At 37.2% G+C, this 24913-nt stretch overlaps 1 protein-coding gene across 4 annotated transcripts in view; it reads left to right on the top strand.

Annotated features, from left to right (window-relative positions):
- Nucleotides 1–17362, top strand: part of nol4lb (nucleolar protein 4-like b) — a 113171-nt gene extending 95809 nt beyond the window's left edge. For 2 of the 4 annotated variants that reach the window (XM_067370876.1, XM_067370874.1), the window contains exons 6-11: nucleotides 7395–7747; nucleotides 10155–10334; nucleotides 10539–10727; nucleotides 11619–11738; nucleotides 11868–12072; nucleotides 14626–17362. In XM_067370876.1, the coding sequence (XP_067226977.1) occupies nucleotides 7395–7747; nucleotides 10155–10334; nucleotides 10539–10727; nucleotides 11619–11738; nucleotides 11868–12072; nucleotides 14626–14843 (1265 nt within the window). In that variant the 3' untranslated portion in view covers nucleotides 14844–17362. Of the gene's footprint in view, nucleotides 1–7394; nucleotides 7748–10154; nucleotides 10335–10538; nucleotides 10728–11615; nucleotides 11739–11867; nucleotides 12073–14625 lie in introns of all 4 variants that reach the window. The other 2 variants (XM_067370875.1, XM_067370872.1) reach the window with 1 other exon arrangement.
- Nucleotides 17363–24913: the final 7551 nt, after the last annotated feature.

The raw sequence follows: 24913 nt of genomic DNA, 5'->3' as shown, positions 1-24913 counted from the left end.
AGCGGGAAGTAGAAAGGATTTCTTTTTTTTAAATTGGTGCTTGTTTTTCATTATTCTGCAAACTTTTGCTGTCAAATAAACAAGGATATTTCAGTGCTGGTAACACGAAAATGGGTGTACACTTTTACATATACTACCAACATTGTAACAGTACAAAGCTGGTTGATAATCAGCAAACTTACACTTTAAAGTCAGAGCTTCCAAGCTGCAGGTATGTTACTTTTTGACACAAAAAGAAAATTCTGTCATCATTTACTCACCATCATGTCGTTTCAAACCCTTGGTATTTATTTATTTATTTATCTATTTATTTAATTTTTTAATTTTTTTTGGTCCACACATTGGATGGCAGTGGTGTCCATTATTTAATATGGACAAAAACAGTTTTTCACAGAAGAAAGAAAGTCATACAGGTTTGGAACAACATGAGGGAAAAATGATGAAAGAATTTTCATTTTTAGTTGAGCAGTCATTTTAAAGAATTAAATTTTTAACTGGTTTTATGGATATGATACTATATTTGATGGCTAGTTTTTATTGGTCGTAATTTAGTCATAATTGTGTTTTGTGTACTGTTTGTGAAGAATAAATCTTTGCTGAAAATACTACCAATTTAGCAATTTTATTAGGCGTCAGGCTCATAAAAACTTTCCCGTCATTCTCTGCCCTAGATAATAGATCAAATATATAGATAATGCACCAATTCTTTTGCTCCTCATTTTGATAAAAAAACCTTTTAAGTGATAAAGAAAGAAAGAAATATGACATGCCCAGATTGTCCATTGTGTTTTAACCAAAACCACTTTAATGCCCATTGTAATTATGACTGAACATCTAAGTAGAATTGTCCTGGAAAAATCCTGCTGTGTTCCGGCTCGGTTAAATCTAGCACTTCAGAAAAAAACAAGTGCCTGAACAATATGAACCCTAGTGTGGTTTTACATGCGCAGGAAATTGTCTGCTTGGGTTTTAGCCTTCTCACTGTGATCATTACACTATAGCATGCCATAATATATACACTCTTAATTGTGCTTATTTCGTATACACCTACAGTTACAGTATATATTATGCTGGTATGCATATATGCATACACATACTGTATATTATTTGGAAAAACAGACATTCTTATGCATGAATATATACATTCATAAGTGAGTGCGGGTGTAAAGAGCTCTGTTCTTTGTCTGTGTGTGTGTGTGTGAGTGAGTGAATGAATCAGTGTATTATTTGTTTGTGACAAATGGAATCCAAGTCATGCCGTGTGTAGTCTCATGGTCTCATAAATTGACCGTTGAGTGAGACATTTGTGTATTTGTGAATGCATTTTGATTTGTTAACATACAGTTTGGGACACTTAAATGCCTGGACATCATTGCATTAGATACAAAATTTTAAACCTAGTGTTATTTGCAAACAAATTTTAAATACTTTTTACATCTATTAAAAAACACATGGTTTTCAATTTTTTTGCTCATGAATTTTCTGTGTTTGAGCTTGTGAATTTTTACCATGTGTAAGTGTTTGCATGGTGTGAGTTTTGGCATGCTTGTGCATGCATGTGCATGTGTGTGTATGTGTGAAGACCCACATGGTTAAGTAGTATTTTTAGCTCTGTGATTCATGCTTTAGTTGTCCTGATGTCATAGAATTGAGTTGATTTGAATGGTGAACTAGATTTTCATGTAGTCCACTGTCCCCTATACACTGCAGGCTATGCTGTGTACATGACATACGATAATTTAATTTATTGGCCCATTGCTGCATTAAAGAAACAATTCCCTTAATTAATGCCATGCTTTATCTGTAGCGTTTATTTAAATCAATGTTCTCAGACCGGACCACAATGAGAACATTGATTTATACCGGCTCCTGTAAAATATGAAATCGCAGTTGTAGATTAAATCATATTGATTAAAATGTTTGTGCTTAATCCTGAGAAGGATTAGTGTTTAGGCCAAGTAAAAGTTGATTTATGGTTCATTTTAATTAACATGTTGTTATTACAAAATTTCTTTGATTTGATAAGAAAGAATGAGACTTCAGCTTGCTGATTTGAGATTTTCTAATGCCCACTGAGAACTGAAAGACCTGCATAATTTATTATATACTGCATAAGATCTCACTAAGACAGCATAAGACAGTGAAATTTCATCGCTAATGATTTGAATTTCATACTCAATCTCGATCTTAGGGGTTTTTTTTTTTCTCCCAAGTTTTTTATTGTACTTTATATGTCTGTGAGGTATTAATTTAATTGGTAACACTTTACAGTAAGGTTCATTAGTTAACATTAGTTAGCTACATTAGTTAACTTGAACTATTAATGAACTGCACTTATACAGAATTTATTAATGTGTTAATGTTAATTTCAACATTTACTAATACATTATTAAAATCTTGTTAACATTAATTATTGGTATGTGTCAACTTTTATTCAAATTATGAATGGATTATATATATCCCTTTATAATCACTAAAAAGCTGTCACTCATCTCAGTTCATCTCTTATTTACATCATGGATCAAGTATTCTGAGCTGGTGTTATTGAATGGATACATAATCATGGCTCTGTGTATACTAAATAAAGGTTTTGAGTTACAGTCAAGCTATTTTAAGGCATGAAGAGGAAAACTCATTTAAATATGTCATTTTGATTATCAAAGATGAGTTTAAGGGATACAATTACTGACTGCAGGGGTACTTTAAATGAAAACTGAATGTCTTAACGTGAGAGAGTCCGCGTTTGTGTGCCTCTGTGGTTTTGTGTATGTCTGTAAGGAAGTACTTTACGATGAGTTTGTTGGCAGCTGGTGGCTGATGCAGCACTCCGCTCTTCCTGCCTGCCCTCTGCCCCCACACCCCAGGAGAATCATGGGTAAAGCATTGATTGACTGTTTGTGGACCATTCTCACAACCTGACAGCAACTCAACGAGCCTGGTTTCAATCAGCATGTTTGTGTTTGTGTGTATGTGTGTGTGCCCTTGTGCCTGCTAGACCCTTGCCCCCTTAAACACACACACACTCCAGTGTTGTCCTGTCCCCAGTGCGCTAAATGCCCCAATGAATCACTGTGACATTCAGAGCAGCTGGACCGCACTGTCAGCTCTCTCTCTTTCATATTCAGTATCCAAGCTCTGGATGTATATATATATATATATATATATATAATATATTATACAGCTCTGGAAAAAATTAAGAGACCACTCCAAGTTCTTATTTTTTTCCAGAGCTGTATGTAAAATATATTTTAGAAGAGCCAGGAGGAGAGGGGTAGTGCAAGCAGACAGGGTGGGTCTCTATTGTGTAGAAGTGAGATGCAGGGATGGGGGTGGAAGAGGGTGGGAAGGGGTGAATTTTTCTCTTTTAAACCAGCTGTACAAACTGAATGATATACTAAACACACACACACACACATATAGGGCACTGCAACTTACAAATGAGGAACATTGAAAGTAATTTATGCAACTTATAAAAATGTATAACTATAGTTAATTAATGTATGTTTTTACAGTTATAAATATACATTACTATAGTGCGGAGTGCTGTGCTTAGCTGTTTTCAAGTCTGAAGAAATTAGGGATGATGAAGAAGCTGTTAGGAGCAGTATGTGTGGCAGGTGTGCGGTGAATAAGATCCAGTTAGACTGCAGTGGAGGGAGTTGACCGAGAGGCTCAGGCTTATCGGAGGTACCCACTGATAGGTCATCTACATGAGAAAAAAAAAACAGTGTGCAAGGAATGAGCCGGCCATCTCTCAATTCCTCCTGCTTGATGCCATGTACATGTGTGTGAGGTGGGGGTGGGGGGTGTTCAAAAATCCTCTATCCTCTCTGCCAGTCACCGCATGGACTGCACCCCTTGATGAAATGTTTGTGTTATGGTGACTCCTCACAGGTCCTGCTGTGTAGACTGGATCATTATGCCTGATTGGTCGTTACTGAGATTCTGAGACAGGAAGCACAGCGGTGCTATCGACTGTTGTGCCTGCACCCCTCTGCGTGTCTGTGTGTGTCACATGCAAACACACACACACACACCTGCTAGAGTAATTGCGGGAATAAACATAGCGACAATCACTCGACCTACTGTGTTTTTTTTTTCTTTTCTCAGTGATGTAGACATTTTTATACAGCATTAAAGTAGTTAACATTTTTATTTGTAGGATGGGTAGAATTTTACCCTGAAATCATGATGGATGGATGGTGAAAACTCCAGGATGTTCAGATGCAGTGGGTTTGATGATTTAAAGGGACACTCTTCTCAGGAGTGAACTGGACTGTGGCCAGATGAGTGACATGAGCCAGGGCTAATCATATTTCACGCTTGTCACACGGTTAAGAGGTTTTATTGGCTGTTATTATTTGTATCAAATGAGAAAGGAGAGCTTCAGGAAGCTGCCACCTGGTTTCAGGGATTCATATCATGTAAAGGAGGTGATCAAACCACCATTCCACCGGCCTTGCTAAAACACAAGGATCTGTATTGTATGTTTGTCCGAGTTGGTCTAAATACTACACTACTATGATAAAGAAACTCCCATCAGTACAGTTATCTCAAAGATGAATTCTGTGTGTTCATGGTCCACAGTAATGCTCCAAAGTGACAAATGAAATTAAATATTTGAGTGCTGGCCTGTTGTTGTTGTTTTTTTTTTGTTTTTTTTTTTCAGTTTGAGCAAATTTTTTTAGCCTATAATCGTCCTTTTCTACTTAATAAATAACAATAAATAATTACCAATAAATGGCAAAATTTTATTTAGTATATTGTTTGCATAAATAACTCAATTCATCTGTTTTAATAATTTTAAACGGGTGAAAATAAACGTGACCATTTAGATTGAAAAACAACTTTGCATAAAGATAATGGCAAAATATTATTAATAACATTTAATATTTCAGAAGATTTGGGTTGATTTGATTTTTTTTTTTAAATAATAATAATAATAATACCATTATTTAGCAAGGATGCATTAAATTGATCAAAAGTGACATTTACAAATTTATTAATAAATAAACTTTCTATTCATCAAAGAATCCTGAAATTTGTTATCAAAAAAATTCAGGTTTGGTGACCTGAGAGATGTCTTTCATAGAACATATATATTATAGAATATATTTTTAGAATTAAATCAGTGAAGTTTATATACTAGCCATTGACAAGTATGGCAAAAAGTGAATATTACGTATTACATACATATAGTGGCATTGCACTGAAAAAAAAAAAAAAATCACAATGTACTGTATAAATATTAAGGAATTTCCCATATTGTTATTTTTTACAGATGTTTTACCTGTATTTTGAATTACACATTGCATTGTGTTAAGTTTTAGGTTTAATTGAAATTTCCATAAAATTACTGGATAATGTCCTGGCAGAAAATTACCAGTACATTTTCCGTTTTTATTTTTCACAGTGTGTAACTGCCAGCCATTTGCAAGACGGTTGATACATATGAGAGAGAAACGCAACAGCAGCCTCGGCCCAGTATCTGCACTTCAAAAGCCTGCCTGCTGCAGCCGTTTACTGAGCAGAGGCAAGCAAATAGTGTATTCAGCACATCACTGTGCATAAGAGACACGTCCACCGCAGCGCCCGTGTGCACACTCACACATTTTATGGATGCTACACTGGGAGCTCTCTCATCTGTCATTCAAACACCTTTCCTGAAAGACCAGTGAAGGAGGGAATGGCAAGAAAAAGTGAGAGTGTATGTGTGTGGACGCTTTAGAGCTTTTTAGCAGAGCTGGCAGGCATTAGTCCGGCCTTCCTCTCCCTGCATGAATACTCTTTATACTCCAATAAATATGCGGCTGTCTCTGCCATGCTCACCCCCTCCACACACTCGATGTCTCATTTTCTGCCTCTCTCTCACTCTCTGGCTTATTTTTCCCATCCCTCTTTCTTTCTGCCCCTCTCCCTTTTCTTACTACCCAGCTTTCTTTTATCTTCCTCCCTCTCACATCCTCTCATCCAGTGTCCTCCACTGGTAATGTCACCATCCCCCCCATCCTTCTCTCCCTTCCTCCATCGATGTTCAGTGCCCCTGACTCTGACCTGCTTCCCGCTGCCCTCTTCCCCTAACTCACTCTGCATCACCCCCTCCCTCTTTTCATCCAATCTCTATCCCTGCTTCTCCAACCGGCCTGTGCCCTCTCCTCTACATCCAATCCATCCTGTCCTCTCTTTTTCTTCCCTCTCTCTCTATTTTTCCTGCTGGCACTGTACTCTGACCCCAATTCTACCCTCACTGTTGTTTCCCCCTATAGCCATGTGTAGGCATTACAGCTGTCTGCTTGCACTGTTTTTAACCCACTTCAGTAGGACTTAAACACATATTCATATGTGATTTCATGATTACTTCTATTGTCTTAAAGTGCACTGCTGAATATATTGAAAAGCATTTATGGTGAACTAAAATACACCAGAATTTACATCAAAACTATTTTGGATTTAAATATATTTAATGTATTATACATTTGCAATGGTGAAGTTGCAATTTATGAGCTGTATATGTAATTTCTGAAAGGAACACAAATAATGTATTGCATTTGTGTATCTGGGTTGTGTTTTTCAAGCACAGCGGTGTGTGTGTTTCTGTGTGTCTGAGTGTATGTGCTGTGTTTGGCGCTCTTTGGTATAGATCTCTTCATAAACTAATTTTCATACATCAAGCCCTTCAAACTGGACGGCATTAAATCAACTGCCGCCTGGTAGAATGGACATTGTAGTGGATGTACTGTAGATCCAGACTGGCTGTCATTCTTAGATGTTGTGAATGCTTCCAGTGTAGCGCATTAGCATGCTAACATTGTTAGCATGACAGGAAGAAGTCCTGGCAGTGGGCAACATAAAAAATGTGTTTTAAAAGGATCATCTTCTAAAAATAAGCTATAAATAGGCTTCACACTTACAGATGAAGTCAAATGTGTCCTCTGTAGACTGTTAGCTGTGTTACATTTAGCAATTAGCTATCTTCCTGGAGCAGAAAGCACTTAGCATAGAGTAAAATATGACCAGCAAGTTAACTGTTAATGTTGATTTCCTTTATTCATATTTTAAAATATTTTTCCTCTCCCATTATTACTATAAGTTAACCATTTATTGTTTTTTCCCCACCCAAGATTGTAAACACTGGTACTTTCTACATTTTTTTTTTTTTTTTTTTGGTTTTGTTTGAAGACCCCAGCATATAGCAGATCAACCAAATGTTTCTGACCATTTTTCTGACCAATGACAGATGGGGTAAATATTTGGGAAATTGTCATTTTATGTTTTGGTGCTACTAAATGTGCTAAAATTACATGCAGAATATTATCAAACCGTATGCTGTCAGAATAGTGCAATGTGTTATCTGTTGTAAAACTAATTTTTGCTGTATTTGTGTATATTTTCAGATGATTCATCTTCGGAAAGTGGGAGTGGCAATGGGATTCACACACTGACTTCTCCCTCAGTAGGTGCGGCCGGTGTGAGCGACAGTACAGGGATAGGACCTGGATCGGGCTCGTACGCCGAGGTTAACGGCAACGGTACCGCGGCTCCGCTCGACTTCAGCACGACGTCCTCGTCCTCATCCTTAGAGGACCAGCAACCAGCCAACCTCAGCGACAGACTGAGCCAGGCCCTGCCCAGTGCTGCCGCCATGCTGGCGACCTTTAACCCAGAGCAAGCAGAAGAGCTGCGCAGAAAATACCCCAAATCCTCAGAGCTACGCCTTGACCGAGACATCAGGGACTATAACAACAAGGTATATACATTAATTTAGAACAAAAAAATGGTAAATGCTAATAAGGGTTCAGATACCAAAAGCAGTCAAATTTCACTGGTATCATTAGAATTTTTTATTTAGTATTGACTTGGAACCAAAGTACCTGAACATTTGACATCCTTATTTGTTCATCTCAGTCACATATAAACTGTAATACAGAGACTGGGAGGGAGGGGTCGCGAGATAATTGCCAGAAATCAAAAAAAAAAATTTTAAACGATAAGAAATAGCATATTTTATCAATAATTGTAACAAAATACTAAAAATATTAACCATGCAAATAAAAAAGCCACCAACCTTTTGATTTTCCTTCCCTCGACCGTGACTCCTGCGGTGATAACGACAGATTAACGACATATTAGCAACAGCATCTGTTGCAACAGGTCAATTTACAGCACCATGTTAAATATTCAGACTTGTGCACGTAGGTAATTCTTTAGGCTTTAAGCTTTGGATATTTTTTTTGTCGAAATGAAACGTTGGTTAATATCGACCAAAATAGACAAGGGAGGCCAGCGGAGGAGAGCGGAAAAGCACCACCGTCATGCCTTTGCAGTACATATGCAGCATGCGCTATTGTGTTTTCACATATGCCGCGTTTGCAGTGTGCAACTGATCCATGGCTGTATATCACAAACACAACATTTACTTATTTTTATTTCAAATCCAAAAGTTGTAACTGAACATGGCGTGTCAGTATTGAAATTCTCTTTGTATACACTATATAGATGTCACGTTTAAACGCACTGCATTTAAACGTTTTATTCATTTCATTACATAAGCTTTATGTTAAAATCACAAACATTTTAGATTAAAACTCAAAATAGACAAAAACAGGCGACTCTCGTCTTTTCTTTCCTTTTAAATCTGTTGACAAGAAATCCCTCAGGTCATAAAGAACTTTGTTTTTCCACCTTCACGAAGAGACGAGTTCTATCGTTTATGTCTCCTTGTTCACCTAAATGCCCGGTAAGGTATCATTTTCCTTGCTTTACCCGAGGCAAAAAAGAGACTTAAAATTATATGCATCTATGGTGAAATTACTATTTTTTTCGCATCAATACATGTTTATTTTAATGCAAACATTGTGCTATCGTTTTAATTCAGAGCTGCGTAACACAGCAAAAATAGAATGGGCGCGGAAATGATTGCTGCACTGCTGCAGACGCACCGCTCCTTGAACGCATAGCCAGACCGCATCCGCGCGCTCTAATCCATTAATATGGGCACAGAAAAAAATGTGCACTGCAAACAGAGTATGTGTAAAACAGGCGTTAGACGTTTGTATACTTTAGGATAGTGGGGGTCGCGAGTCACTGGCATCGTTATTTTGGGGGGTCGTGGGCTGAAAAGTTTGGGAACCCCTGCTCTAAGACACATTCACACACTTGCTTCTAGTACTGCCAGTATGTATGGAAGTAAAATAATGACTAATGTCTTTAAAACAAAAAAGCATATTGAATTGCATGATTACATTATCAGGGCTTGTATTTTAATGCATTGTATTTTCAGGGCTTGCATTTGAAAATGAAATTAAACAGGGTTGTATTCACATTTAAGCTGTGAATATTTCAAATGAAAATATTTCATGCACAATATTAAAAATTAAGTAATCCATATTCATCTTCCAGACTTAATTTCTAAAAACATTCACTAATAATCCACTGAATTTGTAAAGCGGAGGGAAAAAAAGAAAAGAAAAGAAAAAAAGGACTGAAAATTGCCCATTGAATATTATAGTTGGTATTTTAGACAGAATATTTTGGAAATTAAGTCTGGAAGGTGAATATGAATTACTGAATTACTGCTTTTTTTGTTTCAAAGACATTAGTCATTATTTTACTTCCATAGAGTAGACTTTTCCTTCACCCTTGTTCACAACAGATTGTCATTTATTTTGAGCGTACAATGCGAGTTGAACCAACAGTCATGAAAGGCGCTCGATTAAACCTCATTCATTTAGTTAGCTAGCTACTGGCACAGCATCATTTTTCATACAGACAGAAGCAGAGAGGTTTGAAACAATCTGCCAAGCGAGGCTCTGGTCTGAATAGAAACTTTCATTACATTCCTGTTTTCCATGGTCAGCCCCTGTTGCTTCCTCTCTCCGTTTTACTTGTATTGTCTTTGTAAAAAGAAGAGCACAAAACTGTCTTTCAAATGAACGGATTCACAATCTGAAATGCAATGTACTTATAAAGTCTGAATAATATAGTTAGACCTTGAAGGCATGTTTTCATCAGCCGAAGCGCCGTAGGTGGCCATGAATGGCCTTATTGGTAGATATCATCTTTTAGTCCGTGTCCTCGTTCGGAAGTCTTTTCTGATCGTCTATACGCTCTCGCAGACTGAAGACTTACCTTGGTTTCTTTGTGTGTTTGTGTAGTCTCCTCAATACAGTTCAGGCAGCTATGATTCAATAAAAATGGAGATATGTGCTGAAGATCTGACTGTTGGTCGGTCTCAGGCAGCTGATGATGATGATGATGACCATGATGACCACGACGATAGCGATAAGATCAATGATGTAGAAGGAGTGGATCCAGAGAGGTTGAAGGCCTTTAATGTGAGTACCAAGACATTCAGCTGATGATCTTCTACTGCATAAAAAGAGCCGTAGAGTCTCGCAGTAAACCTTGTGGTTTCTCATGGCTTTTTATTTGCAAGTTAAACTGCAATTCCTCAATGCATGTGTGTTTTTCACTCATTCCATACACTTCGATTAAGGAAATAATTTGGCGAGCTGACCTATTTTTCTCTCTTCATTTAGATGTTTGTGCGTCTCTTTGTGGATGAGAACCTGGACCGTATGGTGCCAATCTCTAAACAGCCTAAAGAGAAGATCCAGGCCATTATTGAATCCTGCAGCCGTCAATTCCCGGAGTTCCAGGAGCGCGCTCGCAAACGCATCCGCACCTACCTCAAATCCTGCCGCCGCATGAAGAAAAATGGCATGGAGGTACACACACTGCCACTTTGAGTTTCCACTTCTGTTTTATTGTTGTGGTTAGATGACTTATATCGCTCCCTGGTGGCCAACACAGTACATGGCAGATACTGAGAAATACAGTTTTGTTTAGTGATGAAGCAGTGTTGGGCAAAAATTCTAAATTAATATTCATGAGTTTTAATTGAATTGGCCACGCTCAACATTAGAATGGCTATAGGTGTTTTTTTTGTGTGTGTGTGTGTGTAAGTAAATTACCAAGTTAAAATTCAAAGAAATTTAGCAGAGGAATTTCTTTTGTCCAGCATAAGTTTTGCTACAAAGCAGAAATAATTACATAATCAATTTAGACTAATTATGCAAATATATTGCTTGATATTCATATTAGACCCATTTTACTAAATTAAGTTCAAACCTGTCAACTATTAACACAGATTTTTAATGTTACTATACAGCAAGGCAAAATGTCCACAAAATAGTTTTCAGATAACTGTACAGAAATAAATAAATATATTGTGTATACACTACTATTCAAAAGTTTGCCTAAAAATCCTGAAAAAAATGTATCAGTTTCCACAAAAATATTAAGCAGCAACTGTTTCAACACGAATAATATGAAATGTTTCTTGAGCAGCAAATCAGCATATTAGAATGATTTCTGAAGGATCATGTGACACTGAAGATTGAAAATGTAGCTTTGCCATCACAAGAATAAATTAAATTTTAAATATATTCAAATAGAAAAGAGAAAGACTTCTTTTAAAAACATTAAAAACCCCAAACATTTGAACAGTTGTGTATAACATATTTAACATAAAATGAAATAAAATGTTCTTCCAGCATGACCCATAAAATGAGTCCATAAAAGCAAGTATATTAAATATGCTGTTTGTTTACTAGCAGACTCGACCCACGCCACCCCACCTGACCTCAGCCATGGCTGAAAACATTCTAGCAGCTGCCTGTGAGAGCGAATCGCGCAAAGCTGCCAAAAGAATGCGCATGGATGTCTACCAGGCGCATGTAAGTTTCGTGTTGTTGAAGTTTCATGTGATGTGAAACTTGGAGATGTCTTGGTGTGTTATTTTGTCTCTCTTTATTTTAAAACCACGTTAGCCCTAAGCCTGATGTATTTGTCTCTTTCTCTCTCAGGAGGACCCAGTATCTCTGGAAAAGGCGGTCTCTCGTGAGCCGGTTTCGCTTACCCACTCTGCATACTCCCTTGCTGCATCAGCCTACTCCCAGGACCAGCTATACATCAATGGAGGCCTCAACTACAGTTACAGAGGTTACGGTGGACTGTGTGCCAGCATGCAACACCCTGTGTCCCTGACAACAGCTACCGCCCAGACCAATGGTGAGAGGAAGCTGGCAGCATCCTAAAATAAGTGATAACTGATTTGAAACTTCATTAATGCTTAATCACACAATTGCCTTATCGGTGAAGGACACATGCAATGCAGCTGTAAAATGTAACCTAAGTTTGTGATAAAGCAGAGCTATGATGCGTAAATCAGTGGTTCTCAAGCACTCAGGTTATAAAGTCCCATGAATGAGTATAGAAAGTTTGTGAAAAAGTCATTTTGAATGATTCATTAAAAGGACTGACTCTTGGGAGTCAATTGTTCATGAATCAACCTGCATGTTTTACACTTTTTGATTTATTAAAAAGTAGGGCTGTCCTTGATTGAAATTTCGTGATGATTACCTGGCAAAATAATGGAAGTGGCGCATTTCAGGGACAAGAATACATAAATTAGTGCTGTCAAGCGATTAATCGCATCCAAAGCAAAAGTTTGTGTTTACATAATATACGTGTGTGTACTGTGTATTCTTATTATGTATATATAAATACACACACATACATATATATATATTTAACAAAAATATATTATATTTAAATTATAAAATATTTATATATAATATAAATTATACAGTCAAACCAAAATTTATTCAGACACCTTGAACATTTCATTCATTAATTATTCAATATAGTTTTAAAAAATGGTAATAAAATATGACAAGATCTCAGAGTTAAACTGTGTCAGAAAAAAATAATCTTAATTATGTCAGATAACACTTAAGCAAAACATGGTCAGGTCAAAGTGTCTGAATATTTTTTATCATTTTTACTGGTATTCCACTGTATGAAGATTTATTGGGTATGTCACAGTTTACTTTATTTTGCTATCCTCACTTATATAAATGAACTGTAGTGTCCTGCACCACTAGTAAAAATATATAAAAAATGTCTGAATAATTTTTGGTTTGACTGTATATAAATATAAATATATATACACATGTAAATATTTCTTAAAGGTGCCCTAGAATCAAAAATTGAATTTACCTTGGCATAGTTTAATAACAAGAGTTCAGTACATGGAAATGACATACAGTGAGTCTCAAACACTGTTGTTTCCTCCTTCTTATATAAATCTCATTTGTTTAAAAGACCTCAGAAGAACAGGCGAATCTCAACATAACACCGACTGTGACGTAACAGTCGGGATCATTAATATGTATGACCCCAATATTTGCATATGCCAGCCCATGTTCAAGGCATTAGACAAGGGCAGCCAGTATTAACGTCTGGATCTGTGCACAGCTGAATCATCAGACTTGGTAAGCAAGCAAGAACAATAGCGAAAAATGGCAGATGGAGCAATAATAACTGACATGATCCATGATATCATGATATTTTTAGTGATATTTGTAAATTGTCTCTCTAAATGTTTCGTTAGCATGTTGCTAATGTACTGTTAAATGAGGTTAAAGTTACCATCGTTTCTTACTGTATTCACGGAGACAAGAGCCGTCGCTATTTTCATTTTTAAACACTTGCAGTCTGTATAATTCATAAACACAACTTCATTCTTTATAAATCTCTCTAACAGTGTGTAATGTTAGCTTTAGCCTGTTAGCCACAGAGCATAGCCTCAAACTCATTCAGAATCAAATGTAATACATCCAAATACATACTATACTCACATGATCCGAAGCATGCATACAGCATGCATGACGAACATCTTGTAAAGATCCATTTGAGGGTTATATTAGCTGTGTGAACTTTGTAAATGCACTGTATTATTAGTCGAGAGCTCGTGTGGCAGGGAGCGTGAGATTTAAAGGGGCCGCAGCCTGAATCGGCGCATAGTTAATAATGCCCCAAAATAGGCAGTTAAAAAAACTAATTAAAAGAAATCTTTGGGGTATTTTGAGCTGAAACTTCACAGACACATTCAGGGGACACCTTAGACTTATATTACATCTTGTGAAAGAACGTTCTAGGGCACCTTTATAAATATGTGTGTGTGTGTATTTATATATACATAATAAAAATACACGGTACACGTTTTTTACGTAAACAAACTTTTGTTTCTGATGTGATTAATCACAATTAATCATTTGACAGCACTAAAAAAAAAACACATTTTAAAATCACAAAGGCTGCGATTTAAAATCAAACAAATATATGCAATTTAATTAATTGAATACATACAGGTTATGTGCGTCTCAGAGCAGCCTTAGGTCTATTTTTATTACCACCAAAAAAAAATCTGATTACTCGATTAATCATCAAAATAATCGACCGATTACTCGATTGCAAAAATAATTGTTAGTGACAGCCCTAATAAAAAGAACTGGTTTAAAAGAGTCATTTTTCCACGGATTGGATTACACTGGTGATTCAGTGGGTATGCCATTATTTCAGTACACCATCATTTTATTTCCTATAGGACTGTAGATTAAAAGAGAGTAAAAGAGCAATCCTGGGATTTTAAGAATTGATATTGAGGTCATTCAAATGCAGTTAGAGATTAATCATAAAATCAATATATGTATCCTCCCCTAAGAACTACCATGTCTGTGTTCTTATGTCCATAATTATATTTTTATTCTCTCCGTTCAGGGCCTACTGATCTCAGTATGAAGTCTCTGGCATCGAATTCGTCCTCGTCAAGCTCCAGTAGTCTCGGCAGGAATGGAGGAGGGGGCGGGGCTTCAGCTCAGCTCAGCCACACAGAGGTAGCGGCGGTGCGTCAGCTGATCGCGGGATACCGTGAGTCCGCGGCCTTCCTGCTACGATCGGCAGATGAGCTGGAGAACCTCATACTGCAACAGAACTGAACCGATCTTCTGCGCGCTCTCTGTCTACATCAACCCTTGTCCCTCTGGACCACATAACTGACTGTGTCCCTCACATGATCATCATCCTCATTGACAGAGGTTTTCCGCTCACCAAGGAAAACCATCTGGCTCTTAAAAATGTTAGAAGAGAGAGAAAACACGGCTTCATCAAGCTTTTGCTTTCATATCGCTTCAGTGAGAATGACCGACAGATGAAGAGGATAAACGTGGAGATGAATCTCTGAAGGACACTGCAGTGCTGAAGCGGACGGTTCGATGTATCCTCCGCCTTCTGCTCCTGCATTTCATGCCTTCTCCACAGCCTCCCTCAGCTCATTCTGCCTCCATGCCCCTCTGAGAGCCATTGATTTCTGATTTTCTTTGTCTTTAGCTACTTCAAAGGAGGAATTACGGCGCGCCAATCCTCCAGACAGCACTAACTAAATGAAGACACTTTTGATTTGGAGGTGTAATGGAAAGAAAAAAGAGAAAAAGAGCAAGAGGAAAACAACTAAGAGACCTTTGTATTTGCTGTAAATAAGCACTCGCTGTGTCCTGAAGCACTTTTCCATTCGTTCTGACCTCTGAATCATTAATTTATGCATTTAGATACGCAGGTGGAAGCTCACCTGGAAATACCTCAGCCTGTCTGTCCTGCTATCTCTCTCCCAGCGTGTCCCTCTGTATGTGGGAGAAGAAAATTATCACCTGTCCATCCTCCACTTCACGGTCCACTGATTTGGGCATCGAAAGTGGAGAGTGGGAGTGAATTTGTTCCTGTAATTGAAGTGCAGATTTTCTTTTCCACCTTCTTCAAATGTATATATATCCCGATGTATTTCAAGGTATTGATTGCAAAAATACACTGGACTTGTTTTGGGACTGGACCCTTCCTAATGCATTTAAACCCTTCGGTTTCACAGATGCCAACTCTATACGTGTCCTCCGTACGTGTCACCTCCCGTTCTCCTCTTCTTTATGTGTCCTTCCATTTCTCCCGTACGTCCTCTTCTCCTCCATCTTAGCATTCTACTTTGGAGGGAGATGGAGAGGAAGGATCCGGAATGGAAGCTGTTAGTCTTTTATCTGTTGACTTTTCTTAATGGCCATTAATCCACTCTGCTGCTATGGACTCCAACGTAACGCCACAAACCTGAAACCTCAAGCCTCCCAAACACAACCAGAGCACCTCAAGGTGAAACAACAAGGCAAAAAAAAAAAAAAAAAAAAATCAATATGGAAGCCAAATCCAGAAGAAAGCCGTTTTGCATTCTGGTCGAGGGTGTTTGATTTAATACTGAGGGCTGCTTGTGTTTGCTTTCGTTTGATTTGTTCTAAAAGCGCGGTGTGTGCTTAAATCTCAACTGGGATCAAATCATTGGCACAAGAGCTTGGCGCGCACACACACACGAACACGCATACGACACAAACAGACATGCTAAAGAGTCTTTAGTGAACTGAATATAGCAGGAGAGGTTTAAAAATGTGTAGTTAGTGAGGTAGATTTGGTTAGGGACTGACTGACAGTAATGTCACTCTAATTTGCTCCATTTTGCACACAGAGGCAGTGCTAATCTAAGGTTGAGGAGCTCGGAGGCTCCGTGTTGCACTGCTGGTGGGGGATGGAGAAAGAATATCGCAATGCAGAAGATAATCAAACGCATTTCTGGCCCTAAAGGAGACAGGCTAATACAGAGAGGCTACCATGACCCCCGCCGAGAAGCCTTTAGAATCATTACATGCATGATCACGTGACCAGGACCTACATATGATTGAAAGCCATGATGATGAGTGAGCGTGACTGGAGACTACACTGCTCTCTTAAGACATATTTGTGTGCAATTTTGACACCCCCGTTCAAAACACAACAGTACAGATATGTGGAAGTAGTGATTTCTTCTTAATGTATTATATTTATGGTAGACCTTCACAGTCCAGCCTCCTACTGCGATATTGATTTGTTAATTAGAATGTTGCTATAGATGTGAATACATATGCAAAATTGTCAGCGTGAGGCTTGTCCTCACTGTGCGTGATCTTTTTATTTAACGTTGATCTAATCATAAATGGTCCTTGACCTCTTGTCATCTCTGACTGCCTTCGCTGTTTCTTTTACTTCATTTCAGGAGGGAACGTGATAAGGAAATATTTTAAAGGGTAGAATCCATTTTGCTTCACCCCCATATAAGAAATTATATTTTGCATTAAGAAAATGAAGTCTGCTTGTAGAACCAAGACTTTTAAATTGTGACATTATTTTGATGTCAATTAAGCACATTTTCCACCCAAATTCTCATTAACTTAATGCGTCCTAAAATTTCACTCTTTACATTTTTTTTTTCATTTGAACAATGGTGTTAAATCATGTAATTTATCATTTCAATTATAAACCTTTTTTTCATTTATTACAGTACAAAAATTACAGTAGAAATACTGTAATACATTTTTTTATTAAATTACATCGACATTATATAAAGATTACAAATATTACTAAGATGTTTACATACTTTATAATTTTAGTACAGCAGAATAAGTTACATATACTAAATATATGAATGATATATATATATATATATAATTTTTTTTTTTTTTTTTTTTGCATTACGCTAATGAGAATTGTGGAGAAATATGCTTAAGTCATGCAAAAAAATATTACTGTCCTAACAATAGTTTTCATTTTCACAAAACACAATTTCCGATTTTATTATTTTGATTTTGGAGTGAAATTTAATGGGTTAGTTCACCCAAAAATGAAAATTCTGTCATTTATTACTCATCCTCATGTCGTTCCACACTGTTTAGACCTTCGTTCATCTTCAGAACACAAATTAAGATATTTTTGATAAAATTCAATGGCTCAGTGAGGCCTCCAATGACGGTAAGTTAATTTACACTTTCAAATGCCCAGAAAGCTACTAAAAAACAGTTCATGTGACTACAGTGGTTCAGCCTTAATGTTATGAAGTGACGAGAACACTTTTTGTCCGCCAGAAAAACAAAATAACGACTTTATTCAACAATATCTAGTGATGATCGATTTCAAAACACTGTTTCATGAAGCTTCGAAGCTTTACAAATCTTTTGTTTCGAATCAGTGGTTTGGAGCGTGTAAGTCACGATTTTGTTACATATGCGTTTCGAAATTTCAAAAATTCATGTGACTTTGGGAGTTTGATACACGATCCAAACCAATGATTCAAAACAAAAGGTTTGTAAAGCTTTTGTAAAGTGTTTTGAAATCATCCTTCACTAGATATTGTTGAATAAAGTCGTTATTTCCTTTTAATTTTGAACCACTGTAGTCACATGAACTGTTTTAAATATGTTTGAAAGTGTTAATTATCTTGCTGTCAATGTAGGCCTCACTGAGCCATCGGATTTCATCAAAAATATCGTAATTTGTGTTCCGAAGATGAACGAAGGTCTTACGGGTGTGGAACGACATGAAAGTGAGTAATTAATGACAGAAATTTAATTTCTGGCTGAACTAACCCTTTAAACCATAGACATGTTATTCACAAATTTGACCTGCACATTCAAGGGGGTTGGTTTGGGGAAAAAAAAATCTTTATGATCAAACGTCCTCTCTCCTTCTTTTCTGTGCGGTTTCTATTCATATCCTTCTCACTTTCTTTTCCACGTCATTCTTGTCATGTCCGCCCCAGACACACAGATGGTGAAAGGTCAGGTAATAGAGGATTCTAGCTGCCGTCTCGGTCATCTGTCTTTCTTTCGTTGAGGTCTGATATGGGTCCCACTGCCGTCAAACGCTGCTGATTATACGCCAACCTCACACGCTCTTCTGTGGATTTATAAAAACGTACGACGGAGATGGACCTGCTAATCGCGTCTGTGTGGAGAAGCCGAAAAAAAGCGAAGCGTTCATCTGTTCGTACGGTGTTTCTTCTCTCCAGTTCACTCAAGGACAGCTACTGAAAAACAAACTGTAAAATGAGGCAAACGACAATCTTGAAAAAGGTGAAACTAGTTCACGGTTTTGTTTCCATGCTCTGTGTTCTGTGTGTGGTCGTACAGCGCAGCGTGTCCCGGGAGAGTGAGGGGTATTTTAGCCATAATCAGAGCATCTCTCACTCTCAGATCCGAGTTCTCATGCTAGCCGCTGAGGACTCCTTGTGGCCCACTGTTGAAAACCTTTTTATCTGATTCCTATTTTTTTTATAATTATCTCGATTACTATTATTTTGTAATTCTTTTTGTATCGCAAGTGGTCTTTTCAGAACTGTTTTGTACCGACATCACATGTGAAGTTTGTCCTGTATGCCTATACATTCCAAACAAGGATGTCAACATGCCAAGCAGCCAGCCAAACCACAGTCACACCGGATTGCAGATTCACACACCGAGGGCAAATTCAATCCCACGCTGCACAGGCTTTAAAGTTGAAGTAATAGACATTAGCACCAGTACGTTGACAGCCTGATGCCTGATTCCTCTTGCGTTACAAACCCCAAAGAACTATTATCTCAGTACTGTAAGACCAAGTTTTCTGATTAGTTACTGCGTCGTGCCTTTAAAGGGGCTTAACAGAACTGATTGTCGTGAATGTCCCTTTATTAACAATGTACTAGAAACCCCTTCAGCTGTCATATGGTACCTCAGAACCTTTTTTTTTTAATCAGCACCGCAATCTACTGTGATATTATGTACAATTAAACAGCCCACTTGTCATATGTTAAAGGCATCACTCACAAACGCACGGATGGTCCTATACGGGTTCATGCTTTGCATTCAGGTGTGACGCTGGTTATGGTTGCTGCTAAACTACACAAGAAAATGCTCTGGTTTGATCAGATGTATAGCTCTGAAAAAAAAAAAAAGAAAAAAAGAAATGAAAGAAGAAAAAAACAACTTGACTTTTATTTTTCTACCACAGTGGTGTACAGCTGCATTCAAATTCATGTGGTTCCCAGTTTTAGTCTGTTCTCTTTAATAATTTGTTGGTGTTTTGGATCTTTTCCATCCCGTCTTGGTTTCCTCCTGGATAAAGAGCTGATGACGTCGGCTCTGGTTTTGATATGTACCTAATACCAATGTGAAACTGTCTCTTTCCTTCTCATTTTGGACTCAGTGGAAGTGTGATGTTTACATGTACAGATTTTGGAGATTTTCTCTCTCTTTTTTTTTTTTGTTGTTGTTTTCTTGTTTAATTCAAATGCTTTTCCCTTCTTTTCATGCATTGTTTAATTTGATCATCTTTAGTGAAGGGAAATGGGACTTGCAGCAATGTCCATGCATTTACAGTCAGTAATTTTGTCTGGGAGACCCCCATCACTGACCCCAATCACTTTCGGTAACTGCTGTCAACAGATCCACAAAATGAAGAAGGCTTGTTGTAAATGAATCTTTTCCTCTGGCCATTAGGGATAACACATCCGGCTGTTCCTTAATGATTAAAAGCCATTATCACACCCGTCGTCGGGTGCAGACGTCAAGTATTACAGTAAGAACAGCAGAGTGAAAACCTCAGGTAAATGATTGCTGTTTTATAGTTGAAAAAGAAGTCTTATCGGCGACCCATTTCCCACTTTAATACCATAATATATATGAAATAAATCCTTTTTTATATTTATTGTGTTAAATATATATAACAGTGAATACTTTTTTCAGTACATGTGGCTAAATATTTTAATTCTTTAGAAAGTGTTGATACATATGTGAAGAAACTGAAAGATTGAATGAAAATGAAAAAAAAAAAAAATCGATTTCTGTTGTTTGATGCAAAACAGCATGGGCGGCTCCTAACATATCACTTTCATTAATGAAACCAATGATTTGAGATAAAGCTTTCTCCAGTGGGATGTCACTGCTAAAATGTCACTGACATGACATTGTGACTTTTTTTTTTCTCCCAAGCTGTACGTCACAAAGCTAAATATACTAATAAAACAGTGTGCTATATATCAAATCCAGTTGCTGTATTTCTTCCCCCCCAAGGAAAAATTTCGAATCAGCATCACTGTATTTGTCTGCATTTGTGTGTGGGTCAGGTTTTGCTATCTAAGTAAAACCTGAAACTGCTTAATGAGAGCGCTCCCCCATCATCCGAGACAATATTCGAATGCTAAGCTATTTCCTCTGGTGCTTAGATGTCAGTTTATTGGTGCATCTTGATTTTTAGCAGTATTTTGATTATTTGATTATTTTCATTTTAATCATTTTAAAGGTGCCCTAGATTCAAAAATTGAATTTACCTCGGGATAGTTGAATAACAAGAGTTCAGTACATGGAAAAGACATACAGTGAGTCTCAAACTCCATTGTTTCCTCCTTCTTATATAAATCTCATTTGTTTAAAAGACCTCAGAAAAACAGGCGAATCTCAACATAACACCGACTGTGACGTAACAGTCTGGATCATTAATATGTACGCCCCCAATATTTGCATATGCCAGCCCATGTTCAAGGCATTACACAAGGGCAGCCAGTATTAACGTCTGGATCTGTGCACAGCTGAATCATCAGACTAGGTAAGCAAGCAAGAACAATAGCAAAAAATGGCAGATGGAGCAATAATAACTGACATGATTCATGATATCATGATATTTTTAGTGATATTTGTAAACTGTCTTTCTAAATGTTTCGTTAGCATGTTGCTAATGTACTGTTAAATGTGGTTAAAGTTACCATTGTTTCTTACTGTATTCACGGAGACAAGAGCCGTCGCTATTTTCATTATTAAACACTTGCAGTCTGTATAATTCATAAACACAACTTCATTCTTTATAAATCTCTCCAACAGTGTAGCATTAGCCGTTAGCCACGGAGCATAGCCTCAAACTCATTCAGAATCAAATGTAAACATCAAAATAAACTCTGTACTTACGCGATTAGACATGCTGCATGACGAACACTTTGTAAAGATCCATTTTGAGGGTTATATTAGCTGTTTGAACTTTTTTTATGTTTTAAGGCAAGCGTGAGCTCTTGGGGCGTGGAGCACCAGATTTAAAGGGCCACACATCCTGAATCGGCTCATTTCTAATTATGCCCCAAAATAGGCAGTTAAAAAAATGATTTTAAAAAAAATCTATGGGGTATTTTGAGCTGAAACTTTAAGGTGACACCTTAGACTTATATTACATCTTTTAAAAAAAAGTTCTGGGGCACCTTTAAATCATGTTATTGCCCACTTGGAAGACCTTTAATGCCTGTGTTCATGGCCCCAGGTCTCTGGTTGAAAATCACTGAAATAATAGGGATAGGGTTAGGCACTGGCCTAATTTGGGGCTTTTGAGTATCAATATTTACAATATATAACCCACAGTTTTAAGACAAATATAACGTTGGTAACTCCTTAACTGTCACCGTCCTGCTAGCGAAAGCTTACAAATTGTAGTTTTCTTATATGTAGTTTTATGATTTTTCAAAGCAAATGACAGAGGAACAATAATTTATTAATTTGCAACAACAACATATAGCATGTTCAGACATTTATTCTGAAATAGCAGTGAAAATGAAAAATCTTGTTCTTTTTGCATGTCTTTAATGTATGTCTTAGAGGTTGAATTCAAACCAAATACTGCCATTCTGCCAATACTACTTCTGAATAGGATGTCAGTTTCATAAATTGTATGAACATTATGGAAATAAATGGTTCAGGTCACTCAAACCATATCTATATGGAAATGGATGAGTCCAGTGGAGCATGGATGGAAACGTTTGGTACTGCGCCCAAACTAAATTTTACTGAAAGCTCAATTTTTCAACCTAAAATTTTAATAAAAACTTTGTCTTGTAGTTTTAGAGTAAAACTGTTTTGTAAAATATATATTTTATATAAATAACAAGAAATCATATTTTACATTTTCTTAAACTAAAACTTCAGTAACTATTTTTATTTCACTTTCATATTTTTTCTCTTACTTCTAAAATAATCTGCCAAGTGTCCCCTTTATAAGGAGACCTGTGCTCAAAAGTATTCAAGATTTAAAACAATTTAAGTTGGGGTCTGTTCCTCAAAAATGGGAGTAGCAGTTAAGAGGTTAAATAACTTTGATATTACATACTCCGCATAGATGTCGCCCTGTGGTGGCCAGTTTACCGGGTGTTTATTTTACGACATTTTAATGATGCTCAGATTCTACCCAAAATGTATTTACACACACAAAAATCACAGACGCGGGAAACAATGAAGTCTCACATGCTCGAACATGGGTTATAGAGTCGCACACACATATACTCTGTGTAAAGCCACTGGTACCAGAGCAGTTGCTTTCCTGACATATGCAAGTTTTTACTTTTGAGCTTTATTCTATAATCTCCTTCCTCTCATTTTTGTGATGCTAATATGTTAGTGGGTTAATTATAATATACATCCAGTAACTTTATGTAGACCAGGGATGTATTCCAGAAAGCATGAAAGCTAATACCGTTTTTAGAACTGAAAGTTATCTCTAACTTATAACTTACCCGGGTTATGTTATTCCTGCTTTCTGGAATACCTCCCAGATGTAGCCTACTATACTTTCTAAATGGCAGAAACTTAAGTATGCTAAACGTGCAGAACATGCAAAATAATGAGAGAAGAATTAAAGTGATAGTTCACCCCAAAATGAAAATTCTGTCATCATTTACTCAGGTTTGGAACAACGTGAGGGTGAATAAATGATGGCAGAATTTTCATTTTCGGGTGAACTATCCCTTTAAAGACATAAAGCTGCCCAAAATAAAATGTTCTATTATTTAAAGGCCCATTGAAGTGCCTTGAAACACACAGCATATTATTCAATGTGTTGTCGTAATTTCCAGTGAAACAGGAAGACAGGGCGGGACATATCAAACAGCTCCTCCCCTTTTTTTAAAATAGCCAGTAGCGTTTCGTTTTTATATCACAGCTCGGCCAGAGCCGTTGAGCTCAGTAAAGCCATAGTTTCCTCCTAATCTTCTGCATATTGCTTTGAAATACAGCATTCTGTGTAGAATTCAAATGGGTCCGATACCTTCTCGGATACGCTCCGGCTCGCGCATATGACCCGCTTTGTGCTATTGTGTCTCTAAACGAGCGGTGTGGTGAGAAATCGAGTCCCCTCCTTTAGGACCCGGAATGATCCCATTGGTTCAACAGGCTTTTAATGCGTAGTATTTGTAGCACCTGAATATGATTCCTGCAAAATCACGTTATGATTTATATTGTTTAAAATGCGTTATGATGACCTTTTAAATTACATGGTTCATTTACTAGTGTATAACTGCAGCTATAGGTTGTGAAATCAAGCATTTCATATTCTTACTGTTTTTTTTTTAGTCACCTTATGTACTAGCATAGCATACATCTGCCTGATTAGCCTGCTAGCTTAGTTTATATTATATTATGTTTTTTGCTTCCAATATCTGTTTCCAGTTTGTTTTATGGTGCAATAGGCATTCATTTTATATTTCAAGCATGTTGTTTGTGCAGGAGACCCGATTTCAGCGGTTCACGTGACATTAACATGAAACCAGACTTCATTCGCCCCAGATGAAAGCATATTTACACTGTCTGAATCATTCCCTATCCCCTATATATAGTCAAAGACACTCATATTGTTCTGAATGGGAGAAAGTGCAACGCACAACATGGCGGAATAAGTCCCGCCTTCTAAATAAGAGCCAATCGCCGATTGGTAAAGTCATCGCGTCACTACAGCGGCCGTTAGAAGCTCCGGTTTCAATTGAAACAGTCAGACTCGCGCCTCCGGGAAAAAAAAAATAATAATTTCATGGGGACTTTAACACCTATACAAACACACATGTATGGGCGGGTCTAGTTGTGCCAGTGGTTTAAATAAGCTTAATAATTTAAAACAATATGTATTAATTGTAACTCATGTAAATAGGAAGTTACCACCCATCCTGTAGAGCTATAACAGACGTGGGTTTATGTGTTTGTGTGTCTTGAAAAATAATAGAATAATGTTATTTTCCAACTAGCAAAACGTTTGATGCATATGCATGCAAATTTAGTCCTTACAGGAGGGACGTGTTTTAATAAATGCAAATATTTGTCGGAGATGTACAGTCTACGTTTAACGATTAAAGGCGAATCTAAAAATAAAGGGTTACTGGTTTCCA

Source organism: Chanodichthys erythropterus, chromosome 20 (assembly GCF_024489055.1).
Source record: "Chanodichthys erythropterus isolate Z2021 chromosome 20, ASM2448905v1, whole genome shotgun sequence".
Lineage (NCBI taxonomy): Eukaryota > Metazoa > Chordata > Actinopteri > Cypriniformes > Xenocyprididae > Chanodichthys > Chanodichthys erythropterus.
Note: the sequence above shows the minus strand (reverse complement) of the source record. Positions and strands in the feature narration are given on the sequence as shown.